This window comes from Sprattus sprattus (assembly GCF_963457725.1).
Source record: "Sprattus sprattus genome assembly, chromosome: 11".
In the NCBI taxonomy this organism is placed as follows: Eukaryota; Metazoa; Chordata; class Actinopteri; order Clupeiformes; family Clupeidae; genus Sprattus; species Sprattus sprattus.
Genome location: NC_137909.1, coordinates 3,946,543 through 3,960,842, shown reverse-complemented (window position 1 = coordinate 3,960,842; position 14,300 = coordinate 3,946,543). Strand labels below are relative to the sequence as shown.

At 40.6% G+C, this 14,300-nt stretch overlaps 1 protein-coding gene across 1 annotated transcript in view; it reads left to right on the top strand.

The window, feature by feature from the left end:
* Positions 1 to 971: 971 nt before the first annotated feature.
* Positions 972 to 14,300, top strand: part of rab27b (RAB27B, member RAS oncogene family) — a 31,532-nt gene continuing 18,203 nt past the window's right edge. Inside the window, exons 1-2 of the mRNA XM_080846978.1 lie at positions 972 to 1,016; positions 1,120 to 1,200. Of these exons, the coding sequence (XP_080703104.1) occupies positions 1,199 to 1,200 (2 nt within the window). The 5' untranslated portion in view covers positions 972 to 1,016; positions 1,120 to 1,198. The remainder of the gene's footprint in view (positions 1,017 to 1,119; positions 1,201 to 14,300) is intronic.

Genomic DNA, 14,300 nt, shown 5'->3' with positions numbered 1-14,300 from the left:
TGTTGTGAAAAGCTGACCCTTTGCTGAATGCAAAATATGGCTGACCTGCAGGGAGCATTGTATTGCGTGCATGTGAGTGCATGTGAGTTTGTGTGTTCCGGGTGGGCTTCCTGGTTGTGTGTAGTAACTTACAATAATTTGTGTGTTCTCTGTTCTCTTCTTTTTGTGATAAGTGTTCGAATTTGGAATGTATTCGTGTTCCCATTTTGTGTTAAAGCCAGCGTGTATTTTCTGTTAGCGATTGAATCAGTATGTTGTGCCCAGGTGAGGTTTATCTCATGTGTTAGCATCTTCGTCTGCCCTTTCACTGTACATTGAGTCTGCATATAAGATCCCAGCCATCCAGTCCCTTCTGTATTAGTTGTTTAATGTGTGCCTGAGTTCTGATAAACGCCAGAAGGAAAACATGACTCTTGCGCATTGCTACAGTACTAAACTGAGACGTTTTGGGGATTTTAATTGTAGGAACATTAGTGAGTCTGCAACGGTGCATGTATCTTAACATACATCACAGGTCAGGCAGGGCTGACATGGAAGAAGAAGACTTCAAACTTTATTTATTGATAGGGTCATCTTAGACATTACACTTAGCTAAGTGTATTTTTGCTAATCTGTAATAAAGAAAGCAAAAATAGTTACCATAGTAGTTACATAACCATCAAGAATAATGTGGCCACAATATTACTAACATTTCCTGGTCTTTGGAAGAAAGGGAAAACCAATATTTTCCAAATTGTCTGTGGATAATAGTCCATATTTTACCACATGACCATATGAGCAACATTTTTTATGAGTTGATTGTATGCTGAATGGTAAAGTGACGCAATTAGAGGGGATTCGTAGCATCACAAGGGGTGCAACCTGTTGATGAGCCCTGAAATATGGAAGAAACGGCGCTAGGACCCAGATCAATGAGCACACCCGAACTGACAACTGTTCACGCTCAAGAAACCAAAGTGCCAACCAGATTGTCAAGAACGAAAAGGAAAACCCTCAGATGAACTAGGTGGTGTAAGGTATGTTTCCTTGTATTTCTATGCCTGAGCTATTAGTGTTACGTGTAAGACATGAATAGATGTGATGACGATTAATTCAGCGCCGCCTTCTCGCTTTGCATAGGTTGAAGACGAAAATGCCTAAACGCTGGGGAGATATGGGCTAGACAGACACCTGCAAGGAACATTTGAGCCTCATTGATATGTAAGTAACGATACTAATCAACTATTTTCAAAATTCGATTCAGATCGCCTACTTAAATGTCGGGAAATTCCTTTCTTTTGTTTTCCTCCACGTTTGCCTTCATTCGGTTCCATCTCATGGACTCCCCTCTCCTCGCCTCTGAGTCATACCGCCCTCCCTCACGCAAACTTGTGGGAAGCAGCCCTTATCTCAACCTGCACCATTTATTGTGTAGCGAAAGGATCATGTATTGCCCTTGTTTTGTAGCTTTTAAAATGAGAGGTTTGGCATTGCTTCAACGGTGATGCAGCGCACCTCTGCATCTTAAATACTCCAATAGACAATATGGTTTGTAAACCATGTTCATAACGGTGTTTATTTTCCCAATTTTAGACCAGACATCAACACACAATCCCTCATGTTATCATTGTGTAAATTAACAGACAGAAAAATTGGATCGTGTATCAACTCGGAAATTATCGTAAGGATTGTTGGATTATTTAATTGTATGTTATTCATTAAGTGGTGTATTGCTTACGGGTTGTCTGTCATAACCTAATACATCCATGTATGCACTTGTGAGAATAAGCTTGTTACAATTATTCCAAAGAAAGTTAAATTCAATGTAAGTGTGAATATCAAGTTGGTCCAATATCTCTGTTAAAGCTGAAGTTCTCAAGGCATGGTTGTACCTTTATTGAAATCTGCTTTTAATTTAAACGTTTTCCCTTTTCTCAGACATCACTAGAGGATGAAAGTAGCATGTGCGGCGGCCTTTATTTGCTTTGGTTGTTGGATGCCTTGCTCTGGTGCCAGAGAGGGCTTGTTTAGCTTTGCAGCACTTCTCCAGATTACAGTTTAATCAAAGCATATTGAGACTTGAGACTTTAGGTATCTGGGCCAAAGGTCAGATCTGTATTCTGAACTTTTAAACCTTCAAATCTGTGAGACATGCTCCGAATGCTCTGATCTATTCTTTTTGAAAAATATCTAGGCCACACATGTTGAAAAGAGAATCTTGTGGGAGTGTGACATTTGACTTAAATTACAGCTAAGAACAGCCCTTTTGTTTGTCTCTGGACTGGAAAATGAACATTATGCTTGCATCCTACACTAATCCTATATGATTTATTGAGGCTCAGGCTCTGAATCTGTTTTAGCAATTAAACCATCTCACAAAATGGAGTGTTATTATTATTATATTAACTTATATATGGCAAAATCCATTAAGAATGCCCACAAAGCTTAGGGGTTCACAAGCCCCTGCTGGGTGTTCCTGCAGACATGTCGCCTAATATATTGTTTACACATTACAACAACGTATATATTTGCAAAAAAAAGATACAATTGTAAAGTCCAGGTCTGCTGCCCACCAGATTCCGGTGGCCAATAGTGAATCACCTTCTGTCTCTAATTTAATGATCATCAGGTTACTTTTTCGTTATCTTTGAAACAGGATGCCGCTAAAGTTGTTTCCCCTGCATTGCAACCACAACTTATTAACCAACTCCACAATATAAATAACGAAACAAAACAGTGGTTTGTTCCTCCATATTGTGAGTCCTATTTAAATCCATAGCAATTCACATAGTTCTGGGGTTGACGCTGCAATGCTGTGAAGTAAAAGGGACCATAACGTTTCTTCTTCTCACTTTCCCGTGTAAAAGAAAGCTTGTGCTGGCTCCATGAATTGAAGATGGTTATGACAGAACTATTTTTGGAGGTGCAAGGTACCTATACCATCATTATTTCTAATACATGCCGTTGTTATTTGGTTCTAATAAACAATACAGAAACAGAATCCTCTCATACAAGTTGCACTCAGTTGGAGTGAGTCAGACTAGCAATGGAGAGGAAAAGAATTTGCATCTCTGCAACGGAGATTTGCGTGTCATGAACATGCACTCTATACACTTTAAGGCTCGTTGTTGATGCAGTTTGGTTCCTGTTGTTGTGTCATGGTGGATGGGCTGGTTGCCTCAGATAACCTTGGTAACGATCACTTCAGGAAGGAGATAGTGCTGACCATGGAGCTGAAATTGTAGTAACACTATGCAAAAATGTGACACTTTTTGAGGTATGGTTTTATAGGCAACTAGTTTTGGTACCATCCTCAAATTCACTTTGATAGCATATGGTCATGTGAAGGACAGTTAAACACCTGTGTCTTTTCCATTAGCCATCCGGGATATGCACTATTTAGTTCTGTGTACCGGGCTGGAATTCCCTGTGAAAATGGAAGAAAAGCTTTTACAGCATGACATTGCCAGCTTTACTGCCAAAAGACACCAGTTAGTGTGTTGGCAAGCTTCTATCAGTGTCAACTGGGCTGTTAGTAATGCTTGCAAAGTTGTTTCATGTGTTTTAGGTAGTTAGCCTGCTAGTTTAAAACTCCTTATTGCTGCTTTAAATAAAGAGAAGGTGTTTTTGTAACAAAACAAAAAGAGAAATCCACAAGGTTGAAAAGAATAGAGCTGTCATGGAGAATGGAACCGTGCATAATGTGAAGGATTTAGAAGGAGAGTGAACATGTGAGGAAAGTGAACACCGTGACAGGCAACAGAGACGAACAGACAGTGTGTGAGCCTCCTTCACAGGTGTGCACGTGTGCTGAAGCTGGGTTGGTAATTAGTGTAGGTGGCAGGGGAGAGGGCACCTGGGGAGAGGGGTCCTGCTGAGGCCTGCGGGGGGGTCAGGGGTCAGGGGAAGTGTTCTCTGCAGAGGCCTGTCTGTCTCGCCACGGGCCCATGGGCCCAGGGGGCAGCTCCCACGCGGGGGCACAGCACCCTCTCTTTAGGGTGTACCAGCATGCCCTACTAACCCCGAGAGATCGAGCTCTCCCCCACAGGGCTCACCTCCCCCACTCATCCACACGCTCCACCACCAGCTGAGATAGTCACTGTCTGCACCAATGATGGAGAGATGGTGCACTGAATACTGATATCATAGAGACAAAGGGCCCTATCTTGCCAATCAGAAACGCAAGTAGGACGGCGCCAAACGCAGTTAGCTGTGTGGGCGGCTCTATGGCGCAGTTGCTATTTTAACGGCGGAAAAAACACACTTGCGTCCAGCGCAAGTGTCAAAAGGGTTGGTCCAAAGGAGGTTACTCAGCCATAGGTGTGGTTTGGGCTTAATATGCAATAAACCAATCTGAGCGTCATCTCACATTCCCTTTAAGAGCGAGGAGCGCATAGTCCATAGCGGCTTGTTATTTTGATGGCGGAATTACCTGGTGGAAGACCGGAAAAGTTCCCAGCCGAGGAGACCGACGTGAGATTTACACCAATTTGTTGGCAAGCCATATATCATTACAAGGAAAATAAAGTATTTACCACATGAGGAAATCATTGTGATTTCCATATCCAAGATATTTTAAAAATAGGCATACATTCTAGCGGACACATTGACCCAAATGATTCAGGTTAATTGAAGCTGCGTGACATTTGATTTATTGTATGGCTTTGTAAAAAGCCGGGAGATAGATATATATGGGGATGCGAGAAACCCTCCAAATGTTAGCAAAGTCAAGCAAGCATGCAAGATATTTCCGTGACTGTTTCTGCTACGGGGCACCCGAAAACGGTGCCGAAAACGCTATAATGACGTCCGGAGACGTGGGACATCCAAGCTGGAAGGTAACACACGTTCTCGTGGCCTCACGGGAGGTGGATTTGCCTCGACCCAGGATCTGACGGCAGCAGAGGACATCGCCACGTCTACCCTCACGCCTGAGAGCGTGCAGGGATTTGGGGGCATGGAAATCGGCACCCAAGCCAGTGCACCAGCTGACCAAACCCAAGGTACATAAATAAAGTCCACATACACAGAGATGAGTTTACAAGATGTATAATAATACTGGCATTAAATAAATGCAACAAAGCCATACAATAAATCAAATGTCACGCAGCTTCAATTAACCTGAATCATTTGGGTCAATGTGTACGCTAGATGTATGCCTAGTTTTAAAATGTCTTGGATACGGATATCACAATGATTTCCTCATGTGGTAAATACTTTATTTTCCTTGTAATTATATATGGCTTGCCAAAAAATTGGTGTAAATCTCTCGTGAAGACGACAGAAGTAAAGTGTAGCCTATAGGTCCTATACTGTGCGGGCAAGCACATGCGCCCTTAAAATAGCGTTCTGAATACGCGTTACAGACTTTAGACATTGCGCCTCGGACATTAGACCAGCTTTTTTGTGGTCAATGGCGCACGGCGTTGTTTTGAAACTGCAAAATACCACCTGCGCCAGAGAAACGCCTTCTCTGTTCCGCCCCCGCCCATGTCGACGCAAGTTCATTTCGAAGCGCGCCTCTGGAGGGAAAATCGCGCTGTGCGCCGGGTGCAAGATAGGAATGATACATGCGTTGGTGACAATGTCAATTGCGCTGGGTGCAAGATAGGGCCCAAAGAGTGCGTCAACCTCCACGGCTGGTATAATTACCTCCTATAATACATGGCCAGATGAGCTACATTATCCTGCATTAAAGTATGTAATTAGATTCATTGTTACCTATGGCACCTTGCGACTGCGTGAAAAAGTCTCACAATGCTTTGAAGTTAAGTCAGAATGTCTATGAAAGTATAGAAAGCACTAAGAGAAATTAAGTGCTCTTGGCAGCACAGGGAATTGTTCTTGTTAAAGTAGGGCCAGTGCTGTTCAGTATCTGTAATTGACTCTCCCATTTTGAACATGTAGCCCAGGCTAATCTGTCTGACCAATTACAATGCGTAGTTTTGAATCCATTATATTTGATCTGTAAGACGAGAGGGGTAATCTTTACAATCAGTTATTGACATTGATGATAGGCCAGATACTAGGGGTGGGGGAAAAAAATCGATTAATCGATTTTTCTCGATTCTCTCTAACACGATTCTGTCTCGATTCAGAAAAGTTTATAATCGATTTTGTAATTTAAAAAAAAAAAAACACATTACACATCCATTTTATGTTGAAATGCAATTATCGATTATCAATTTGAAACCGATAAAATGATTATCGATGCATTTCGACTATTAAATCATTTGAGTTTGCAACTCAGAGTCTAAAATCACTTCCTACTTTGTGTTTGATAATTAAAGAAAATAAACAGATGAATTACCTTCTCTATTTGCTTTATTAGAGAAAAAGCTTTTTCTTGTCACAATTTTGACTTTCTATGAGCAATGCAATAATCGACGCAGCTTGCATTTCAGCATAAAATGGATGTGTAAAAAAAATGTTTTTTTGTGTAAAAAAAATGTTTTTTTTTACACATCCATTTTATTTTGAAATCGATAATCGGTTTAAAATCGATAATCGATTTAGAATCGAATCGTTGACCTCTGAATCGGAATCGAATCGAATCGTGAGGTGCCAAGAGATTCCCACCCCTACCAGATACCAACCCACAACTTTAATGAGTATGAAAAAGAGCCTTTGAGTGCAATTCAACCAGTTAATACAAATATATTTTACACAGACGTACATGAAGGGATGGTATAGTAAGCCGTTTGAGCCAAGTTGTGAAGTTGGGCTTTGAGTGCACTGGTGTTGCCTGAAACATTCCACCTCAGAGAGAGAGAGAGAGAGACAGAGAGAGAGAGAGAGAGACAGAGAGACAGAGACAGACACAGACAGAAAGAGACAGTGAGAGAGAGAGAGATTTTAGAGAGATGATATTAGCAATGCAAAGACCAGGGCTCAACTCCTACAGGGAGCACATCCACCCAACCACTGTATGTAGGCAGAGTAAAGTAAGTTACATTGTGAATAAATGAATGAATGTTTTATATGCATGAGCAGGAAGGCAAGAAGCATACAGTTGTTATCGGAAAGAGCTGTGATTTCACGAAAGCACAAGTTGCAAGGAAATGCTCCGTTTTCCTTTAGCCGTGGAGCCACATGCAATGTTTGTCATTTTAAATAAAAAATCTGAATAAACCGGTCAACAGCAGAATCAGTTTGAGGTTCAACAAATACATACGTTCATTAAGTTAGTTGTCAAATGCAAGGTTGAGTCAGGTGTTGTAAATGCATACAGTATGTGCCGATGTCCTATAGTCTTCAAGAGATGCAAAAGGTGGTTTGTGTCCTAGCTGAATAAATAGCCATTAACATAACAGTTCAATCTAGGGTAAAATATTGATGTCATTAATGAAATGCTACTAGGAAAATCCTAAAATTGCAAATTCCTATGGGGAGATAGCTTTCCACCAGAAGCAAGAACTACATAAAGCTCTTTTTTACAATTCACATGGATGTTTTCTTTATAATTTCTGAAATAATGCGCAAGTTTTTAATTATTTATTTGTGTCTCATGACATACTTGCGATGAGAATTCTGCATGAGAGCTAGGGGGGTCGTTGGTCTGAGAGATGAATAGGGCTCATGATGTCGAGCCAAATGTCTAACAAGACTTTTCTGCATTGAGAAGATTGATGAGAGATGAAAAGTGGTTCTCCCTCTCTCTCTATCTTTCTCTCCCCCTCTCTCTCCCTCCCTCCCTTTCTCTCTGTCCCTCTCTTTCTTTACCTCTATCTCTCTCTCCTTCCCTCCCTCTCTCTCTCCCTTCCTCTCTCTCCCTTCCTCTCTCTTTCTCTTTCTCCCTCCCTCTCTCTCTCCCTCATCTGCTGAATATTCTGCAGTAGATGGTGATATCTGAAAGCCTCCCTAGGCATCTCTTATCTGGATAACTGCTGATCAATAATTCATGGTGTTATCTACTCCTTTGGTCCATACTGTATTTATGATGTTACAATGAGCTATAAATCAATAATAATTATTATGTTCAGGAAATGATCAAAGCTGTCATTATTGAAAACTATTTTGGTGTTTTTGTGGTCTATAAGTGTTGGTGCATAATAGCTTATCTTTGAACATGTGTTGTTTTCACTAAACCAAACACTGTAAGATTAATCTGAAGTCTGGAAGGATGAGGAACTAATTGCTGTCTTTGAATAATTGATGCAGTCCTTAGAAATGCCATGATGCCTGATCTGCCTTTCTCAGAACCACCTCCCTTTAGTCTATCTCTCTCTCTCTCTCTCTCTCTCTCTCTCTCTCTCTCTCTCTCTCTCTCTCTCTCTCTCTCTCTCTCTCTCTCTCTCTCTCTTTCTCCCTTTCTGTCTTTCTCTCTGTTAGTCTATTGGGCACTTGGGCAGTATGAATACCCTTACATAATGTGCATCTTAATTCCACTATGGTGCCCCTTAATACAGGTTATTGACGAGCAGATGCACACAGCAGGATTGAAGAAGAGGAGAGTTTTTTGCTTTCATTTGTGTGTGCGTGTGTTTCTGTGTGTGTGTGTGTGTGTGTGTGTGTGTGTGTGTGTGTGTGTGTGTGTGTGTGTGTGTGTGTGTGTGTGTGTGTGTGTGTGTGTGTGTGTGCACGTGTGTGTGTGTGTGTGACCGACAGAGAGAGTGAGAGCAGTACTGAGTGAAACATTTAGGGCACGTAGTGATCTCACCAATGCAACTGGAGGAATAAATTGTGTTCTTCGGTTGTAACTTTGGGGAACTATAAAATAGATAAACTCCACATAATGGTGAGTCCTAGATTTATTGTATTCATTTTATGGCGGGTTTTAGACCATCAGTTAGTGAGCCCTGCATGTCAAGGAAGTGCCTCAGCAGGCTTCTGGAAGCATCTGTGCTTTTGTATTGTATGTAGTGACCACTATAAAGAGAGCATGGCTCTCTAGTCAGTTAAATGGACATGTGTATGTGTGCTGTGTGAGCCATGAAAGGAGGACATATCCTGATCATTCTCCTGGCTAGAACTGCACTAGAAGTGAAGCAACCGCACCCTGATCCTCACGCGCAGTGAAGGCAGTAGTTGCCTGGTGACTGAGGAAATACTAGAGCAGAGAGACACAGGGTGAATAAGGAAGAAAGGCGGTATGAGAGAGAGACAGAGAGAGAGAGAGAGAGATAGAGAGGGAAGGAGTATGTAGATGATGAAGATAAAAAAAATACTTCCTGATATCTGTATTTGAGTATTGTGGCTCAAATATTGATGCTTCTATCAAAGCTTCTCTGATGATCACTATCGGGAAAGAAATTTCAGCTGGCTGTCTGTACATCTCTCTGCCCATGTAGTCTTTACAACATATTGTTGTCAAGTTTTAAATTTGAAATCTAAAACAAAAATGTTTACACATCCATATCGCAGCAGGGCATAGGCCAAATCTCTGTCTTTCCATCTGGTCTGCTGAGGATGACACTACTGCTTGCCCATGCCTGCACACATTCCATTTACACTGAACATTAGAGAGTGTACGTTTCCATGGTGATGGTGGTTACGTTGCTATACCAACCTATTTCCCAAAGCTAATTAAATAGAATGTCATTGGCAGCGAGATGGACTGTGCATTGAGACAGCACAAACACAAACGCTCTGGTGACTTATCTCACTCATCTCCTCTTCCTACTATGATTCGCCTCTCTGTCTGTCGTCCTCCAACTCTATCCTGTCAGTCAACCTCTCACTGTGTCCTCAGATTTCACACCATTTTTCTCCCTTCTCCCTCCTCTTGCTCTTTTCTCATCAAGTGTGTGTGTGTGTGTGTGTGTGTGTGTGTATGCTATGGATGAGACAGGGAGGTAGCTGCTGCACTCCAGGTTCTACTGGGGCAGCAGCTTCCGAAAGTAGAAGCTCATGCATTTTTTAATTTGAGGAATATTGCCTTTGCCCCCCCCCCCACCCACCCCAGCCCCAGCCTGTCTGTTCTCCCTCCCATACCCCAGCTCATGAGTATGAATCATTCACAGGAATATTTCATGAGTTTTCATTTTTCAGCTTCACCTACAGCTGTGATGGTGTAGTGTCTGTGTGGGCTACTCATAGTTTTAGCTTAAAGGGGCCCTCCTGTCCCGTGCTACCAGATGTATTTTACTAAGTACCTCCTTGCTCTCCGAGTGAATCGTTTGCTGAGCTTGAGTCAATTCTTTTGAAAGTTCTTGGCAGGTGCCACCATTTGCATGGGATTGTCATTGAATTTTTTTTTTTTATAGAGTATGTGAAATAGATTTTAGTAGTAAAATGCTTACCCTTGTGAGCTTAGGGGTTTTGATCTAATCTATAATGTATATTCTTATACTGGACTACAGGGAAAATGTAATAAATAATACATACATATGACTTACTGCCCTTATCAGGAATATACATTTGTAAACTGTGGGAAACATCTGTGTTGTTCACTCTGGAAATGACTTTTCACCAATATTATAATCAACCACAGATAGCCGACACAGACATTGTACAGGGGCTGCACTTTGTGAGATAAAATCACGCTCCTCCTCAGTTAGTCAAAGAACAAGTAAACAGTTTGGTGTTTCCTGGTGAAACAATTTACTCTTAAAAAGAAAATAGCATTCCCTGCATACCTCCAAGCTTACCTAAATTCAGACTGTGTGACTTTTTCTGCCTTGTTTTTCAACGACAGATTACTCCTCTGTCAGTGCAGAGGTCAGATTGGTGCACATCTCTATAATAATCCAGGCAAAATAGCGTTTTACGACAGACTAATTGTAAAATATTTTTTTTCAGCATAAATAATTTCTATGAGGTGTCCAGAAAGACATACTAAAAGTCCTAAGAATTCCCAGTTGAGGAAATATGTTTAATTCTCATCAATCTGAGATGTGTGCTTATAATGCATGGTAAAAATACACCTAAAAAATGTAAACATTATTTGTATTACAAGTTTCTTTTGAAATTAATTCGAATATGCACATGAGCTCCACACTTATTGAATATGTCCATAGGCAGAAACACCATTCTTATGAATGACAAATACATCGGCCCAATCTTCATCCAATCATCCTACTGCCAACGGGAGATGGCAATGTGGCTTTTAGACTGGCCTCTAACCTGAAAACTGCCTGGCTTAGTAGTACCTGCCAGGGGTATGGTGTTTCTGCCTATGCAATCAGGACATATTCAATAAGTGTGAAGCTCATGTGCATATTCAAATTCATTTCAAAAGAAACTTGTAATACAAAAAAAATTACCTGTTATGTATACTTTTACTATGTAAAGTTGTATTGTGGTAGGAGTAAAGGAAAAAATGAAGCCTATTGGGTGTATTTTGGGCATATTAGATTAGTGTATAGCTCATTTGCATATTCAAATTCATTTAAAAAGAAACTTGTAATACAAAAAAATTTACTTTTCATGGTTACTTTCATTGTGGAACGTTTTATTTTGATAGGATTAAAGAAAACAAAAAATGTAGTTGCATTTTTGCCATGCATTATTAGCACACATCTCAGATTGATGAGAATTAAACATACTTCCTCAACTAGGATTTCTTATGACTTTTAGTATGTTGTTCTGGACACCTCATAGAAATGATCTATGTTGAAAAAAATTATTTTACAATTAATTCTACTTTTGGCTCCAAAATGGGCTATTTTGCCTGGACTATAATCAGTCAAGCATGTTATGTGATTGTGCAAGCAATCACATGTTGTTCTATTTAAGCGTTATTATTTGTATTATTCCGTTTCAACTGCTGTGGTTTTCCCAATAAAGTGAGTGCGAGTGAATGCAGTGTTGACAGGTCCAACCTTATGCCATGTAGTGTGATTGTGTGCAGCTTTTTTGATTGGCCCTCTCATTATTACCATTTTGAATTGCTTATTTTCCTATTGAAAATGAATGGATGTTATACGTCTCTAGTGGTATTCTGAGAATGCATTTTGTTTAATTCAATGGACTTGGAGTACCAGAGTGGTGGAAGGTGGCCATCTAATCATAAACATAAAGTAGGCCGCCTACATGGAAGTAGCAAACTTACTCTGTAACTGCTATACTAAGTTAACCAGTTGATTATATTTAGGCCTAGACTTACAGCACAAGCCAGATATGTTATTCCTGTCATTTTGGTTTGTGATGGAACAGCCCAGTTCGCATCACAACCACCTCATACATCTTCCAGTGCAGCACTTGAGGTGACGCAGCCTTGAGCTGAGCTGGCTCCCTAGCAACCTGAATGCAAGAACGATAAAAACACATGCAGATATCTCCGTGTTGAACCTTCAAATCCGTTTTGACCAATTATGCTTTGTATGGGCAAATTTTAAATGGTCTTTATTGTCTTGTCATCAAACCTTTTCATTTACTAATGTAACTTCGATAACTGAATCAGCAGTGACTGTTAGCTAACTTATATTAGCTAATGTATTGACCTGTTGAAAACCATGCAGATAACTCAGAGCATTTAAAACTGCCACCAGCAGGAATTGTAAATGGTTCACTTCTTTTATATACTGTACGTTGATATAAAGCATCGGCATTTACTGATCAGCTGTCTTATCTAACAAAACAGGGATGTCTGAAAGTTGACGTGAATTTAAGGTGTGATACTCATGGATGTAATTTAGTGTATACTTTTTATTTTGAGTGATTAAGTTAGTTTTAACGTTTTTAGTGGACCAGGACTTCATAGCTCAATTCATGCATTAGCACGCAGAGGTGGGGACATGATGAACTTCAAGAGAGCAAACAGAACTAGTTTTAATCTCAAATTAAACATTAGTCCGACTCAATCGAAAATACACAACAATATTGTAGTTAGTGTGCTTGCCCTAAGGGAAGCACAGTATTGTTATCGTCAAGTTTTCTTTATTTATTCTCCCCGTTTTTCTTGCAGCTTACTACTCCTCGCCCGATTGAGATAGAGACGCCATTCAAACACCGAAACGTCCGGCCCGATCCGGTGCAACCTGCTATGACTTTTCGTGGCGGTACTCCTTGCCACTCCTTTTTTATTTCTCTTTTTCATCACCTTTTTCTCTCATTGACTGTTTACAACAGCACATGACATCTGCATGTGGAAAATATACTAGTTAGCCTACTAGTGGAAGCGGCAAGGTGCATTACACAGATGTCATGTGCTGTTGTAAACAGTGCAATTAGTGACTAGTTGCATTGTTTATATGACTAGTTGCATTGTTTACAACAGCACATGACATCTGCATGTGGAAAAGGTGGCAAAACCTCGCTGCGGGGGGAGGGGGTGGGGTCATCTGTATGCTATACACTACCACGCCCCCTCCCCCACGACGAAGTGTCCTCTTTTTCTCAAACTCAAATATGGTCGTCCTAGGTAAAAGAATGTACCTATTTGAAAGAGAAGAAAACTGGTACCCAATGAGGCACAGCTGGAGCTAAATGCCATTTTTTACCGTTATGAAGCAAAACATACCCTTAAAGACATTTACAATGTACATATTCTCATTTAATTGCTTTTTATCTTCCAGTGACATCACTTCTCATAGTCCTCAGAGTCAGTACAAACCTGTTTGTACACTGAAGTAGTCCATTTATATCGCAGACCACAGCTGTCCTAATTAGGGAGGGTTAAGTTTAGTTTGTTGCCAGACTTTATCACATGATATCCTAACTTGAACTTCCCTCTCGCTTCTGAAATGGGTGAATAGATGGCGTTTACCCCAAGGTGGCAAGGTATAGGCCGATTTTAGGGCATACTGCGGGGCTATAGGAGCAGAAATGCAAATGTTTTATATTGATGCGGCTTGAGGCCTCAGGCCATTAGCCCCAGTTGGCTTAAAGATAGCCCTAACTCGCACTGGCTTGATAGTGCAATCATGGCTATTGGCAACAAGAAAGACTAAAACCTGGCCATTGGAAGGCTCATCTTTCTCCAGCCTTCTGTATATTTTGAAAACCAAACTTAAGCTGTCATATTTTGTTTACGGGTCACGTTACATAGTAACATGTTTGTTGAACACATCTTTCAAAGTGATTTGACTAGCTAACACTGCTGATTTGCTTAGCACCCAATGAGGCAGCGCTAATGATTTCAACCATTTGTCATAGCCTACCTGATCCAGTTACACCATTAAACTGGTGAAAAGCAACAGAATGTGTAATCTTGTTCATTGAAACAAAGTAAACGTTAATTTTAAATGTCATTGGCTTCGGCAAACTTCTTGACACTTTAAAAAATATTGTACATTCATTTTACAATGTATCTAAAGTCATATAATATCGAAACGAGCATATCGTAACTCTGTTAAAACTTACCAAGCACTCAATTTGAGCTCTTCTTCCCTGCCCCTGCAGCAGATCTGAAGTCCAACTGAAACAGTTCTAACTGTCAT